Source organism: Labrus mixtus, chromosome 11 (assembly GCF_963584025.1).
Source record: "Labrus mixtus chromosome 11, fLabMix1.1, whole genome shotgun sequence".
Taxonomy (NCBI): Eukaryota; Metazoa; Chordata; class Actinopteri; order Labriformes; family Labridae; genus Labrus; species Labrus mixtus.
In genome coordinates, this window is record NC_083622.1 from 22,618,042 (window position 1) to 22,633,548 (window position 15,507).

General features: G+C 39.5%; 1 protein-coding gene across 1 annotated transcript in view; it reads left to right on the plus strand.

Annotated features, from left to right (window-relative positions):
- The window catches only part of LOC132984226 (focal adhesion kinase 1-like), a 55,037-nt gene that overhangs the window by 5,999 nt on the left and 33,531 nt on the right, over positions 1 to 15,507 (plus strand). Inside the window, exons 2-10 of the mRNA XM_061050964.1 lie at positions 219 to 245; positions 10,721 to 11,007; positions 11,094 to 11,260; positions 13,488 to 13,575; positions 13,871 to 13,950; positions 14,127 to 14,189; positions 14,300 to 14,354; positions 14,706 to 14,846; positions 15,189 to 15,266. Coding sequence (XP_060906947.1) covers positions 219 to 245; positions 10,721 to 11,007; positions 11,094 to 11,260; positions 13,488 to 13,575; positions 13,871 to 13,950; positions 14,127 to 14,189; positions 14,300 to 14,354; positions 14,706 to 14,846; positions 15,189 to 15,266 — 986 coding nt within the window. The remainder of the gene's footprint in view (positions 1 to 218; positions 246 to 10,720; positions 11,008 to 11,093; positions 11,261 to 13,487; positions 13,576 to 13,870; positions 13,951 to 14,126; positions 14,190 to 14,299; positions 14,355 to 14,705; positions 14,847 to 15,188; positions 15,267 to 15,507) is intronic.

Here is a 15,507-nt window from a genome sequence, read left to right on the forward strand (position 1 = left end):
AAACCTGTTCATAAAGTGCTTCATAGATTTTTTTGGAAAAATATTTTTTCCAGCCACATAACACCTAACAGCACACATTCACAACCAACTGAAAACATCTCCTTGACCCACTTGTGGGTCCCTACCCACTTGATTATTAGCATAACACTGCAATAATGACTGTCATATTGTTCTATTTCAACAAATTTGAGTAAAATCTCTTTTTTTCTCTCTTGCAGATATTTCTAGGATATCATACTATACTGGTGAGTACCTTTCTGTCAATTAATCCAACTTTAATGTTGTTATAGAAACCTCTAGAAATGTTTTGAAATCCAAAATAACAACTAGTGCACATTTTATTCTTTGAGATTGGTGAGCTGCTGTATTAGGTGTTATTGTTTTAAAACTTGTAATATTAAGGTTTCCAGCACACCATTATTGAATACAGATGTGTTTTTATTCTTTGAATCTGTTTCCTGGTATGATTTTTATTTATTTTACCATATAAATTATTTCATCTACAAAATAAAAAGGTTAATCACTTTCAGTTGTACTTCTTGTGATAATAAAGAGATTCACTCTTCTATTTTATTTTTCACAAGACACGCTGTTCTTTGGTCTTACTCAGACTTGAAGACAGCTGGTGTTGCTGCTTTATAGGATAGATGGAGGTAGAGCTGAATAATTTCGTGGGTATAGATAAGACCTTTTTTTTTATAGCCCTTAGCTCCAGTTTCTCACCATGGATGTTGCTAGGTAACTGTTGATCCTATGTTTTTTCAGGAGTGGGTTTTATATTTGTGGTGAAGAACATGTCTGCAGTGAAAGACATGTTGCTGAAGCTGATAATAAAATGAGATGATGATTTCTAACTATGATGGAAACAGCAGCATGGTGCACATACTAGTGAACATCCATGATATGAAACTGTTCAGATTCGGAAGTAACTATCTTTCTGTTTGAGGGTATGCGATAAATGTGTGTTGTTTCAAAGGGCAGTTGCACACAACACGTACTGTCTTCAGTTTGGCAGATTCTTTGCTATTTTGTGGTATAAAATTGAATACATACCTACAGGCATAGTGTTTGTCAACAAATAATCACAGTATGATTGTTGATGATGTGTTCTGGATGCTAGAAGCTTGTTTAGAAAGTTCTCAAGATCATGCCGTCCTTTGGCTCACTGAACAGATTGAATGTCAGAGTGCTTTATTGCCAGTGAGAAGCTGGCATGCTGTAGGAGCAGATAAAATATGTTTGGAGAGGAAGAGAGGTAGACAGCACAGTGAGGACAGAGGGCAGCAGAGACCTGCTGAGGGCAGTACACACAGACAGACAGAGGGGGCGGATAGTGAAAAGAAATAAAAGCAGTGTTGAAAGGGGTCAAAGAGTGGAATGTATGTTTTCAGGGGCTAAACTCTAATCCTGGTATTACTTTATGTCTGTGTGTGCTCAGTGGTTGTGCAGGGTTTGCTTGTTATGAAAGTCCTTGTTTATGAAAGTCTGTACTCTGATGACAGTGAATTCCTATTAGCATATTTACAAGTACGGTCCAATCAGCTCGCCTTATTTGCACTGCATCAAGTCTGAAAAGGACAGGGACAGCAGGGTGAAAACAAGATGTAGAATAGTTGTATTTACAAAACACACAAATCCCCCCCCCCACACACACACACATACATGTAAACATTCATTCCCTCCCACCTCTCCTGGTTCTAGTCAGTGCTGAAGTTTTTTTTTCAGAGCTTTGTCAAAGATAGAGCAAAAAATAAATAAATAGATGAAACACTTGGTTAATACATTAACAAACTCACTTTAAGAGTTTTCTACATACCCACTCACACTCTCTCTGTGTTATTAACACCCACACACTTTCCCACACACAAACTCACGTGCATTTAGTTTCCTACCTGCTTAGCCACATGCACACGCACTGTGTACGTAAACAGCATCTCCCTGGCTTCCACACATGCTCTCTCTACAAAGAGTGCCCTCATTCAACTGAAGGACTGCGCTACTGGATGTACAGTGTGTGTGTGTGTGTGTGTGTGTGTTTGACTGCGGCAGAGACTGTGAGAAAGATGTTGTGATCTAGCTGCGTTTTCTGCCGCTCTAGAAGAAAAGCAGACTGAACAACACACAGCTGGATAACTTTAAAACAGATTAACTTAATCTTTTTTTGCATCACAGCCTTTTCTTGTTCCTGGCTTCTTTTTTTTTTTTTTTGGTCTTTTTTGCGCTCCACCTTTAATTCCAGGGCTCTGTCTCTTTATCTCGCTCTCTGTCAACAGACACCTGCCTTGACCTGGTCTGTTGTGGGCTCAGAGCAGTGTGGGAAACATTTGGAGGATGTATGGCTCAGCTGCTCTTTGGGCTTTCTCTTTTTCCTGCTGTTTTTCTTCCTTCTACTCTTTTTCATTCATTTTTTTTATTTGAATCATTCCTTTTTTTAATTCAACTCATCCTCCCTCATGTTTCTTGTTCTATCTCTATCCTCCTGTCCTTTTTCCCCCGCCTACTTCGGTCACTTTGATCTACCTCTTCTTCACTATGCTCCATTTCTCGACGTCTCTCTTTGCCCTACATTTTCGTCACTGATGCGAGATCTCCTTTTGTTCTTCCTTTGATCCACTTTGCCATCTCATTTGGACAACATAGTGGATGTACAGAACAAAACTACTACCTTTCTTGGAAAACGGGGCTTTGATGTAATTATTTGGAGTCTTACTTTGCCAGGAAGGGATGTCAGAGTTATTTTGTAACCTGGATGTTTGACAGCCTTAAGATTGATGGCTGCAGGGAAGCTGCCTGCTTTGAATTTCACATCATTGGTTGGCTGCTCGGCATTGAAGACCCAAATTCAATATTTTGTGGGGATCTATTGGACTGTAGGATGGCCTAATGCATAGAGATATCATCGACCAAATGCAGAAGCTGGACTTGAATGTCTTTTTAGAGAAGCCACGGGTCTGCAGAGCATCTTTCTGATTCTCCTTTGCTCATAACAGGCTCCATCTCCCTGGAGCAAAAAGTCAAGAATGAGCTTCCTTACGAGGATCATTACGTTCCATATCACATTGCACCGAAGTATAAGTATTTCTGGGCTAAAGGTCATGTCATGTACTTAACGGATTGATTTCTAAGACTTGGACCTTCAGCCAGTGCTGAAGTAATGTGATGCAGTCTTGTGATCAGTAGCTTGGAAAACGTTACCGACTACTGTACTTAAATTTTTATGTCGTTTTTTTATATTTTGTTGCAGAAGAAGGACTGACTTCCATATTAACTTCCCACTGTGGATTTTAGAAGCTGAGTCAGACCTTTATCTCTGTTATTTAAAGGTGAAATCTTTCAGAGCATCTCTGTGAGCTGGACTTGGACCCTGATGATAGATGAGCTCAGTGGCTGCTCGAGGATAAAGTAACAGTGTGGTATATTTTCTACCTCCTGTTGGGACACTTGCTGTGTCATCAGATTTTACAGAACAAAGGATATTTGACATTCCCCTTTTACTTCCTTTTGGGTTCTTTCCTTTATCAGAGTTACTTACATCCCTGGGACTCTGGCCTGGATTGATTTTTCTCTCATTATGTTTCCTGTGTGCGTCTTATGAGGAGGGTAACATTGGCTAAATGGATATTCTCACTGCTTGGACCAATTACAGCAAGACATAATTTCTAATTTTTTTTCTGAAAACTTTTGATCCAATAATTTTCTTTTTCTTTGGCTAATTGGATTTATATACCTGGAATTTTCCTAGTTTGTAAGGAGAGCCAAGGTATTCCAGTGCTAGTTTTAGATGCTGTTTTGGTGGCCCTGCAGTTTAGTCTGTGCCCGGTGGCCAGACCTTGTACAGCTCCGTCTACAAAAAACATGGAGAGCAGCGGCTGCATCCCTCTCTGCTGGAGCAAAGGGGCCTGCATCTACGCACAGCATCCCCTACCAAGTATGTAATAAGCAGTATGTCTGTAGAAACACAACACACAAAAAGAATGGAGCCTAGCTTACCAAGAAATACATCGTACATCTGAGTATTTGGTATCTGATCAACATTGAATCTAACTCAATACTGATAATCATAACTGATTGAGATTAGACCCAAATATTGTGCCTCCGATGACCTTTACCATTTCTGTACTTGCTGTAAAGCATTTTATTGTGGTAAGTACTTTTCATGCTGATGCAGATGTTTAACATTATTTGGTTTTCTTTTCTAGAGCTATATCCTCTGCATGACAGTGTTAAACTGTATTATTTAATTCAACACACTGGGCTCTGGAAGAAGTCGGGATTGAAGCACTATCACCTAAGTTCTTTTCTTTTCTGCCGGTCCATAAAGTTAAATATGATTTTTTATTATTGAACAGGCCAGTGCAAAAGTTTGGTTTAGGCTTTGTCTGAAAAGACAACAGGAATGAACTCAGTCTGTTTACCAGCCTTATTGTTGCACTGAGCTGTAATTAGTTATGTGTATAAAATGATGTGGGAGAATGGTGGTAGTAGGTTACTCTGGTTACTCTGATGTCACTGGAAGAGCTTACACAGTCACACAGACACAGACACACACACACACACACACACACACACACACACACACACACACACACACACACACACACACACACACACGTGTACACAAACATAGTGCTGGCCATTTCATCAATTTATTTAGTATGCAAAAAACAGTGCTAGGGAAGTGACACTTAGACAGTTTTGTTTGTGTATATACTGTATGCATTGTGTACCAAACAAATATTCAGGCTTTTCTGCTCTCCCCTGGTACAGATAATGTGCATCATTGGCAAGAAGGAAGAGAGAGTTTAGTAGTAGTTGGGGGAAGGGGGGCAGAGGAAATTGTTTGAGGACGAGAGAAAGATGAGAAGGAGGAAAGAAGGGAGATGGTTCAGTAGGACGAGGGGATCAAATGGAGATGTGAAGGCAGGAACTAAAAGGCCTGTGCACATGTTAGATGAGTGGCGGGAGGAGATTAAGAGGAGAGGAGAGGAGAAGAGAAGAAAAGAGTTCCAGATGAAGGGAGAGAAATTATGGAAGAAAGAAAATAACAGGAGATTTGGCATGTGAGGAGTGAAAGTGGAAGGAATAGATAAAGGCTTGGGGGGAAAATGGCATGAAGATGGATGCATTTGCAGACTGAACAACTGAAAAAAAGAGAAAATGATGGTAAAAGAAAAAGGCGTAGAGGTTCCCTAAGGATTTTTCTAACCCCAGTAACCCAGATACAAGTGAGACGAGCAGATGAACCATCCCTCTGCTGGTGCGACGGGCCAGAGCTCCTCTCATGCCCACTGTGGTTTCACAGGCTGAGTGTCATTCACTGGACCCCCACTGAGAGAGGGGCTGGTGTGCTGGTAGGCGCATGCTCCCCTCCTGGCTGCCTGCATGGCCTAGTTGATTTGATTCCTCTACTTTACTCTATTCAAGTGTGTGAAGACATGCATCATGTGGGGATTTAGTGCAGATATGCTGCTGAGAGAAACTGGTGCAGTGAAAAATGGTGCAATTTTTCTTGTGCTGTAGTGCTGAGTTTTAAACAGTAATTTATGCTACAGGATTCTATATCTGTGTTGCACAAATTCAGATTTTGCAAGTTATGAAGACTGACAACTCAAGGATAGCATTATTTAATATAATGCTTTATGTATAATAATTGTTTGTTTTTATTGTATTAATGCAAAACAAATATGTGCTGTTTATCAGCAAACATATACAATTACAGGTATATATTTAGGTCATATTTTTTTCATTATATATATATATATTCAAGTATATAAGATTTTCCTGATGAACCAAAAAACCAACAAACAAAACTATTTTGTTTCCTGCACTTTTTCAGAAACCATGAAGCAAAACAACTGACTAGTCCTACACAAGCTTTAAAGAAAATCGTTTTCTCCACCTGTACTATCTTACTACACTCTTACTTACGCTGGTAAATTCAGTATTTGGGGGCTATGTAAGATGTCATTTCTTTTGCTAAATGCTACTGAAACACATGTACTCACTCTGCATTTCTGTGTATGATATAACTGCATAAAGCTGCCTCCACACAGTGTATTTAATAGGATTATTCAAGCTGTAGATATGTTGGTTAAGGTTACATGCGTGTGATTTTGTGTCATTACTATGTTTTGTGTCAGTGTTTGCAGTGGTGGGTTCCAACATTTCAGTGCTTATCAATATGAAATCTGATTATTAACTGAGGGAGAAAGCAGCAGCAGATGGCTGACTGTGACTCTCTGGCTCCTCTGGTGCAACTGCTTCTATTTAAAAAAACGAGCTGCAGTCAAAATAATGCCCCCAATACATTTTTTAGTGTGCCCCTCTGAGACGAGGCACGGAGGCTGGAAGAGAGACACTGGTATAACAAGGGAAAGTAGCTGGTGTGCCATTGTATCACAACATGTGTTCACTCTGGACATGGTTTGATTTTGGGATTTGTACACATTGATGATATATTTTCTGGGCAGAGACCAACTGGTGGCAGAAAGTTAGCAAGGGGTAGCTTGTGGTTGATTCACATTTGAAAACCATGGACCATCTGGACACCCTCTCCAATTATTTTAATTATTTGGCAGGGGAAGACAAGTTGTCTTACAGTGACAAGCTAACCATTAGCAATTGTGTGAGGTTTCCCAGCATTTATACTAAAGAAGAACTCAAGGCTTACAAGTCTGTTGATGCAAACAGTTTTTAATTTGTGGTCATGTTCTGGACATTGAATACCTACATTTACCAGACATTCTGCCTATCTAATGCAAGGACACAAAATGCGGTTATACAAGATGTTTGCTATCATTAACGACTCAAACAACTACATACTGATGGCAAACTGTGTGACTGGGTTGGTATTAACTCTTTGTTAATTATTTAACAAATTGTTTTATGGATGTGAGAAAAATGTAAGAATTGCTTAACTTTCACTGTCATAGGCTTGTAAATATTTTTTCATGTTGGAACTGTCAGGCTAATACATTATGTTCTGTATGAACTGCATATGTGAACATTATCTAGACCTGTTGGTAACATCTAATTCATGCTCTAATGTAGGTAAACTGTCTCAGGTTAAGGTCACAATGCATCAACCACAAGCATCTGTGTTTCGCTTCAAAGGGGCCTCCTTGATGGATGGTATTCTACAGAAATGGAGGTCATGCTTTTCCACGTTAATTATTAGTACGAGAGAAAAAAATGACATAATAAAAGCGTTTCTATTTATATGTACTGCTAGTCTTCAAATAAATTGTTCAAAACCAAATGCCTTGTGTAGATGTAAGATGTTGTCCAGCAGCGATAGAGTCAGTTATTTGCTGCCGGTTCAGAAAACTTGAAGGCTGTAAGTAGGCCTAATTCAGAGAATTAAAAAAAACATAATTTCTATCAAAAGATTTACCAATGTAAGAGGTGGAGGAGTTTCCACTTATAGCTCAGGTCACATTTCTGTAATGAAATAATATAGTGTGATTACTAATAGACGTTTAGCAGTAGTACACTCTTTAGGCATTGAAAGAAGCCACCTGATGATCCAGCAGTATCAAAGAGTTTTATCATTTTAATTGGATGATGATTGTAATACTATGAGGGACAATTATAATCTGATCTTCACTAATCTGTTGTAAAGCCTTGAGGAATTGTACACACTGAGCTCTGTTTCATCACACCTATCGTGTGTGCACACTTTTTATACACAGAAATTACAATAATCACGATAATACTGCACACTGTCCGAAGCTGCAGATTTGTGAAAAAGCTGAAGTATGAGACAAAACAGTGTTGTAGTGGAGGAGTGTGTTGGGCTGTAGAGATGCCCTAAACTAATATTCTTTTTAGATGTAATAAAACCTGTTTGTTGGCTTCAGACTGCAATAAGTCTCATCTCATTCAATTTAATTATTTTTTAATAGAAATGCTGAAGCAACAAATACCCTCTACTAGTAAATCATATTGCACTGGGAAACTGAAATGGGGGTATAAGATGTGGTGTTAAACATTTGTGTATTTAATGAAGATAGATACTTGTACCATTAAATGTTTTGTTTAGGGAGGTACATATTTCCGTCTAGCGCTTAAAGATAAGTTAAAGATCTTCATGATAAAACAAACTTATCCAGTGGTTCTACTGAAGTCTTTAATCCCAACCATACCTCAGGTCTGATTTACCAAACACCTTACAGTTTAAGTATCTACAGAGCATGTATCTCTTTTGGAGATTGAAGAGAATGACTGTACAGATGATTGAATATCAGACGTTTAAGAAAAAGGTGAAAAGTTTTATGAAACCAACAAAAGTGTCATAATATAAAGAGAAGGAGGCATGGGAAGCTTTTATGTCATAACATCATCTACAATACCTGCAGGAGGGAAATCTATAGTGCAATGTCGTTTCATAGAACAATGACCGGTATGTAATAATGTGTATAGGCGTGTGTGTGCACACACTCACTGCATTTTACAAACACACACTCTGACACATACACACAATTTTGATGCAGCAATTTCTTGAGGGAGAGTGCTGAGTCAAGCTTTCAGATACACCATGTCGTTCCTTACACTTCTGCTGCATTCATAGTGCAATGCACACACACACACACGCGTGCATACATGGGCATGTCTTTTTCTCACTGTCATTGATGAGTTAACTATGTGTAAAGCATAAAAGGCTGGGCCAACTTGTCCTGCATCAGTTGGCATATTTCTGTCTCTCTCTGACTCTTCCTCTCTTCTTCATCAGTATGACGTTATCTGACTAAGACCTTAACACAACACAAGAAAAGCTTCAATGTAGAGTTAGGATATGAACAGTATTTTATTTAGTCTATTATATAGTCTATGAAGAATTGACAGTTGCAGTGCCTAAAAAGGCTTATTAGTTGGATTCATTATCTCCATATTAAGTGGATTAAACAAGTCATTCAATAGGAATAATAAGATCATTGAACGCTGAACAATCTGTGAGATGATGGAGCAGATCACAGTGTTTGACAGTTCAAGTTCACACAAGTATTTAGTTGCACATCAGAACGCTAATTCTGGAAATGAGCCATGAAATTATTCAGTGAATCATTTAACTTGCATCGTTATTGTCACGGCCAGAATTCACAGTCAGCTGAAACAACTCACTGCAGCAATGATGATGACTCAACAAAGACTGCAGGGTCAGCCAGGAAGTGACAGGGGGACACAGGAAGCAGCAGAGTGTGTGTCTAGCACAGGGATGAGATGTGTGAAGATGAGCAGGAAGGTGTGGTAGAGAAACAACATGAAAGTCAGTAAACTGTTGAGGTAGCTTAAGTCAAAGATGTGTGGAACAGCATGGTTTGTGCTTGTTTGTGCTACGCTCTGGCAGGTTTCAGAAGAGTTCTCTGTGAAGCAATTTAGTGGAACTATTCCTACTCTAGCCCAATACTGTAAAACTGAGTACGTGAAGCATACTGTTTCTGCCTTTTTAAAGTTGGAATGTAACTGTGGGTTCTCCTTTAAATCCTTCTCTAAATACACATCTAGTAATTATTTAAAGGTTTATCTGAGAGCTCTTCATTGAGAGTTTATCAGTAAGAATGTATTTGTTATGTAGGCTACATCTCAACTACAGCAACTCATTTAACATGAGTATGTCCAGTTTACTGATGTGCCTGCAGCAGACCTTGGAATCAATGTCAGCCATGTTTTGGAAGGACATTCTTTATGGTGCGTCTCTGACGCAGCACCAGGAGATGAATTTGGCTGAGCTCACTACGTGAATATGATACAACAGTTTTCTTTTCTCATACAATATTCTATTGACTTCTTTTAATATATTATTTATTAATGAAACATATTTATCTGACACATTTTATGGTACAGAGACCGCTTTTGTTTACCTGCTGAATATTAATCCATATGTATGTATGTAAAGCATGCTTCTCTTATTGTGCAAGAATACTATGGATGTTATTGACCAATACATCATTTTTCACAACACTGTGGTTCTGTTTAAAAAAAAAAAAATCCCCTTTGATGATCTGAATGGATTATTATTGGTTTGTATTTATAGATATTTATTTATGTATTGAGCTTCCCTCAACAGAAACTGTCTGTTTGTGCTTTTGAAGACAATTTAGAAACCATCAGACCAGCCAGGAACTGTGAATATTGGGGCTTAGCTCTAAGCAAAACAGTGTGAAACAAAGCAGGTCCTAAAGAGGTGGTAGAGCTGCTAGTGGAGCTGGTACGTCGTTGTCAATGAACGGGGAAAGGGTAGAGAAGAACCTTTTCTAGTTTCAGTCAGATTTTGTAATGTATCTCTGACCCAGTGTTTAAAGGACGGGGTTGGGGCAGGGTGCATCCTTAGGTTAAAAGAGTGACATTAGCAATGCAATCAGACTGAGCCCAAAGAATTACATTTTTCTCAGGTTTAATACCAACAATGGCTGTTAGAGGATTTAGAGCAATTGGTCTCTTCAGTATTCAAGAAACTGCATTTAAATGGAGGGCCACTAGCCTGAGAGCTTTGGACAATGGCGGAGAGTAATTGCTAATGTTACAGGCGAATAAGTACATCCGTTACAAGAATCATCAATTGATGGATACATTTTTGAAACTACCTGATTTTCATTCCCATGCACTGTGTAATGCCTCTTTCACGAAGTCTTATCAAACATCCAGCTGATTAAATATCAACAATAAATCCACATTTTCACATCTGTTCTCGCCTTTTTCCGCTTTCTCTCTATTCTCTCAGAATATGACAGCAAGTTAGCCCCAGCCGCAGCTTCCGAGTCAGGCATGGCGTCGTCTTCCTACTTGGAGCCGAACCACAATCACTCGGCAACGGGTGGTTGTGGGGTGAAATCCCGGTCTGGGATGCCTGGTGGTACTGGTGTTGGTACCAGCGGCTCTGCAGGAGGCCTCGAGCGGCCACCAGGCTCCATGGACAGGGTCCTGAAGATCTTCCATTATTTTGAGACAAACAGCGAACCATGCACCTGGGCTAGTAATATCAGGCACGGAGATGCTACAGATGTCAGGGTAAGACACACAAACGTTTCTCAACTTCTGGCCTTTCATGCCACAATTTCTCTGATCCTTACTGTTTTCCCTTGTTGGATCTATAGGGTGTTATCCAGAAGATAGCAGAGATCCACAAATTGCGCTGTGTGTCCTCTTTGGGCCTCCGTCTGACCCACCTGCACTCTGATGCACTTCATTGGTTACACCCTGATTTGGGCGTTTGTCACATCAGGGAGAAATATGAGAAACAGCACCCCCAGGAGGAGTGGAGGTAGAGTTACCACAATATTCAATGTTTTGACTCTGACTCATTAAGCACATGTCTTACTTTTTTTTTTAACCATTTGGGATAATGGGGCATGAGGGACTTGTTTTTGATGACACCTCTGTCTTAAGGTAGATGCTGGATGACACCATTCTCTCTTAATATTGAGCTCATATCAAGCAGCAGGTCAATTACATTAAATCACTTTATTCTCCTCAGAGGAAGACAAGAAGCTGATATTTTACAACCAATATTTAATCTTCATGAAAGTTGTATTCAAGTGTAAATAAGCTACACTTACTAAAGCTGCAAACCTGACAACATAGAGCTTTTTTATTGAGCTAACTTTATAAGCTACAACTTGTAGAGTTTGTAACATATGGTCCCAATGAAACAATGTTATGCTGTTGTTAAACCACTGACCTGAAACACAGTTATGGTAACGACTGCATTCGAGGAGTAGAACATTTTACCACCAAGTATGAATTATGGAGTTGCTCTATTTTCTTGACATTTAACGGTCCTCATTTAATCTTTTCCTCATTCATCCATGTCTCCCAATTGTAAATACAGAGGAGTTTATAGCCCTAATAAATAAAAGGTTGACAGTTTGGCATTAATTTGATTTGCACTGGCAAAGGTGACTTCATCACACAAGTAGACAACTTGCATGTTCTTGCTGACATTATTTACTGCTATTATTACACTATAACTCATAGAGCCTAATTCTTCCAGATTATCTGATCCAGTTTTCCACTCTGCTATGAGGGATGAACAGCGCTGTCTGATGAAAACATTTATCTCATGTATCCGTCTTATATGAAAGAAGCTTTGTCCATGTTCACCATCATTTTAAACTGGGCTGGCTCTAAGCCATCTGCAGTCCATATTGTTAACAGCTCTTCTTACAATTCAGCCCACTGTCCTGCTGTTGATGTGTTACACCCAAAGTCATTAAAATTGAAATGAATTCAAAGTGAACCAGTTGTTCACACCGCTAACATGCAGCCGAGCAGCTCCGCCAGTTGTTGCCGCTCTGCCTCGCATGGCGGCAGAGCTGCAAGCCCACAGGAGCTTCTGCTTCTGCCAAGCTATTGTTAGAATGGCAGAAGCAGCCCAGGGGATGGACTGACTATCTCACTCCTGTCTCACGCTCCCTTGCGTGTTTTCTCTCACTCTGTCTCGTGCGCTTTCAATTCCTTTTTCACTTTGATCTTTCTCTCCATCCTCCCTTCTCTTCATCTCTGACATCTGTGTTTTCTTTGTGGTCCAGTTCTTTTCTCTCAAACACGCATCCTTTTCTCTCTTCTCACACTCTCTCTCTCTTTGCATCATTCATTATAAAACGAGGATGTTTTATTCATTGTGTCTTTTGAGTTTCCTCTGTTGCCTAACTACAGGCCTGTAGCATCACAGCAGTGCAGAGCTCACTGCTCTGCTGACCCATTTCTCTCGACTACAGTCACCGCAATATGTCAGTCATAAAGTAATATGTCACTATACACAATGATGGCCAGACTGGGTACTACTGTGGAACAGTTAACTGGAATTTTCGAACAGCAGGAATCTCATAATGCTTTATGGTATCACAAGGTTATCACTTTCAGTAAGTTAACTGTCAGCAAAATACAAAAGCTGGTCTGACTGTGCCGCCAGCCAGTAATATAATGAGGAGAAAAGGGCATCTTTCAGCCTCAAGACTTGGTTTCCACTCAGGGGGTGTTGGCAAACAGCCACCCTGCTGAGGTGACTTTGAGCAAGACATAATGTCTACCATTGCATAAGTGCTATTATGAAGCCAACATGTTGTTAATCCCTCCTCTAAAACAGGAGAAATTAAGAAAATAATGCAAAGATAAACGCTAAGAGATGCCGTGAATGTTCTATCAAATTGTTGAATTGTACATTTTTTAACCTTTTGAAACAATGTTGTTAAGTGAAAGTCAAAAGTGGTTAACATAACATAATGAATGCAGCTCAATGTTTTTTCTATTTCTGAAAAGTAATGCCGTTCTTCTCCAACTCTTCATAATACCTCAAACTGGACCAAATGTGTGGCTTTACAATATATTGAGCTCCGATTATTTGTGAGCTGTGTGTCTGAGTTAGCATGCTTTTTCACGCTCTGTGCATTCAGACAGACATGCTACAGTAGAGATATGGAATTCTCTGTGTGGGTGTAGTGTACAGACTGTGCTGTTATTCATACCAAAATGTATGATGTCGTTCTCAGGTATGAGTTGCGGATGCGGTACCTTCCTAAAGGTTATCTCAGCCATTTCTCTGAAGACAAACCCTCTCTCAACTACCTCTATCACCAGGTGAGAAACACAAAATGGCAGGTATAACTTTTACCTAATTGTGAGATAATGCTGAATAAAAGTGTTTTATTTGTGTCACATTATATCTCATCTTTTCTGGAACCTGTTCTGAAGTGCATTATAAGCTTTGGTACCTCCATTCTGTCACTTAACTCTAAAAACTGACTCATACTCACGTACACTGGTTCTTCATCGGATTACATAATAAAATTCATATATAACACGCTTTAAGGTTAAGCTACTGTAATGCAGTGTTGGAATCAAAAAAAATTGTTGTCCGTCTGTGTTTCTCCAGGTAAAAAGTGACTACATGCACCATATAGCTGATCAGGTGGATCAAGAAGTCGCTTTGAAACTGGGCTGTTTGGAAATCAGGTGAGTAAGACACACACACACACACACACACACACACACACACACACACACACACACACACACACACACACACAGACAGATTATTCTTATTCCACATCCATGACTAGAATGGACCAAACTGTTTGGTTTGTTCAAACTGGTTCTTGACTGTTTCTTCTCCCCTCTGAATACTACAGGAGGTTTTTCAGGGAGATGCCAGGAAACGCTCTTGACAAGAAATCTAATTATGAACTACTAGAGTAAGAGTGTTTTTATGTGTCCACATTATTTTGCCTTTCATTTACATTCAACTTTTTTTTTAACCAAATAATTTTAAAAAAAATTAATGACTATGTTCTTGATATTATAGGAAAGATGTTGGTCTGAGGAGGTTCTTCCCTAAAAGCCTGCTGGACTCCCTGAAGGTGAGACAAAACCACTGACAAGGCAGGAACTTCAACTTTTATCTACCTGACTAACTATTAGGGCCTTCCATTTAATTGCCTTCTATATATCACAGAAGTGGGGCATCCTTGTCTTTGGGAATCTTTGTCCTGCTGTCCCAGCTAGACAGCTGGATGGCCATTTGACTGAGCGTCCAGCTGACTGGCAGGCAGACAAATTGATGACAGAAAAGATTTCTGGCTGAAATTCTTCTAATCTCATTGTCTGGTCTTAAATGAAACCCCCTGTTGTCACTCACAGTGTGCATTATCAGTTGTCTTCGTGGGTTACTGGCCCTGAACCAACCAGAGTTGTTAATGTTTTTTTCTAAGGCGAAGACTCTCCGTAAGCAGATCCAGCAGACCTTTAAGCCGTTCGCTAACCTCAACGATGAGCAGAGCATCCACAAGTTCTTTGAGATACTCTCTCCCATCTACCGCTTCGACAAAGAGTGCTTCAAATGTGCTTTGGGGGTAGGTTAATGAGGAGAAAATATGTTGCATGTAATGATCTCTGGTGAAGTCTAATTAGACAGTTTCCATGTTAGAACATACAAAATCCAGGATTGTGAGGTTGAGGTTACTTAGCATGTTTCACTGCCTATAGCTTGTTATCGTCTGTATTTTCATTATATTGTCTGTCAACTAAAGTATGCAAAACACCATCTGTCCCAGAGGGATTTGAATGTCAAGAAGTGAAAACGGATGAGAATAGTTTTATGACATTTCTGTTAGTATAATATTTGGTTAATAAAGCAGACGATGTAATGAAATGTGACATCTTATTTCCTGCCTTCTCTTCCTTTCTCCCTTCAGTGTAGTTGGGTAATATCAGTAGAGTTAGCTATCGGACCAGAGGAAGGAATCAGCTACCTCACAGATAAGGGCTCAACGGTGAGTATGCACACTGACCACTCATGCACAAGGTTGAATTTTGATATCAGGCGAAGCGTAGCCCTTTTAAATGTTTCTTACTTTCACTTATCGTATGACTCTATGATTATATTCATAAGAATGATTTATTGAAAACTGTAGGCTTTTATTTTGAAGGCCATAACGTCAACTCACTCTACCGCCATCTACTGGTTTGCACCTAGACTGATTTTTCTCATGACTCCTTAGTTGCCTAAGGTGA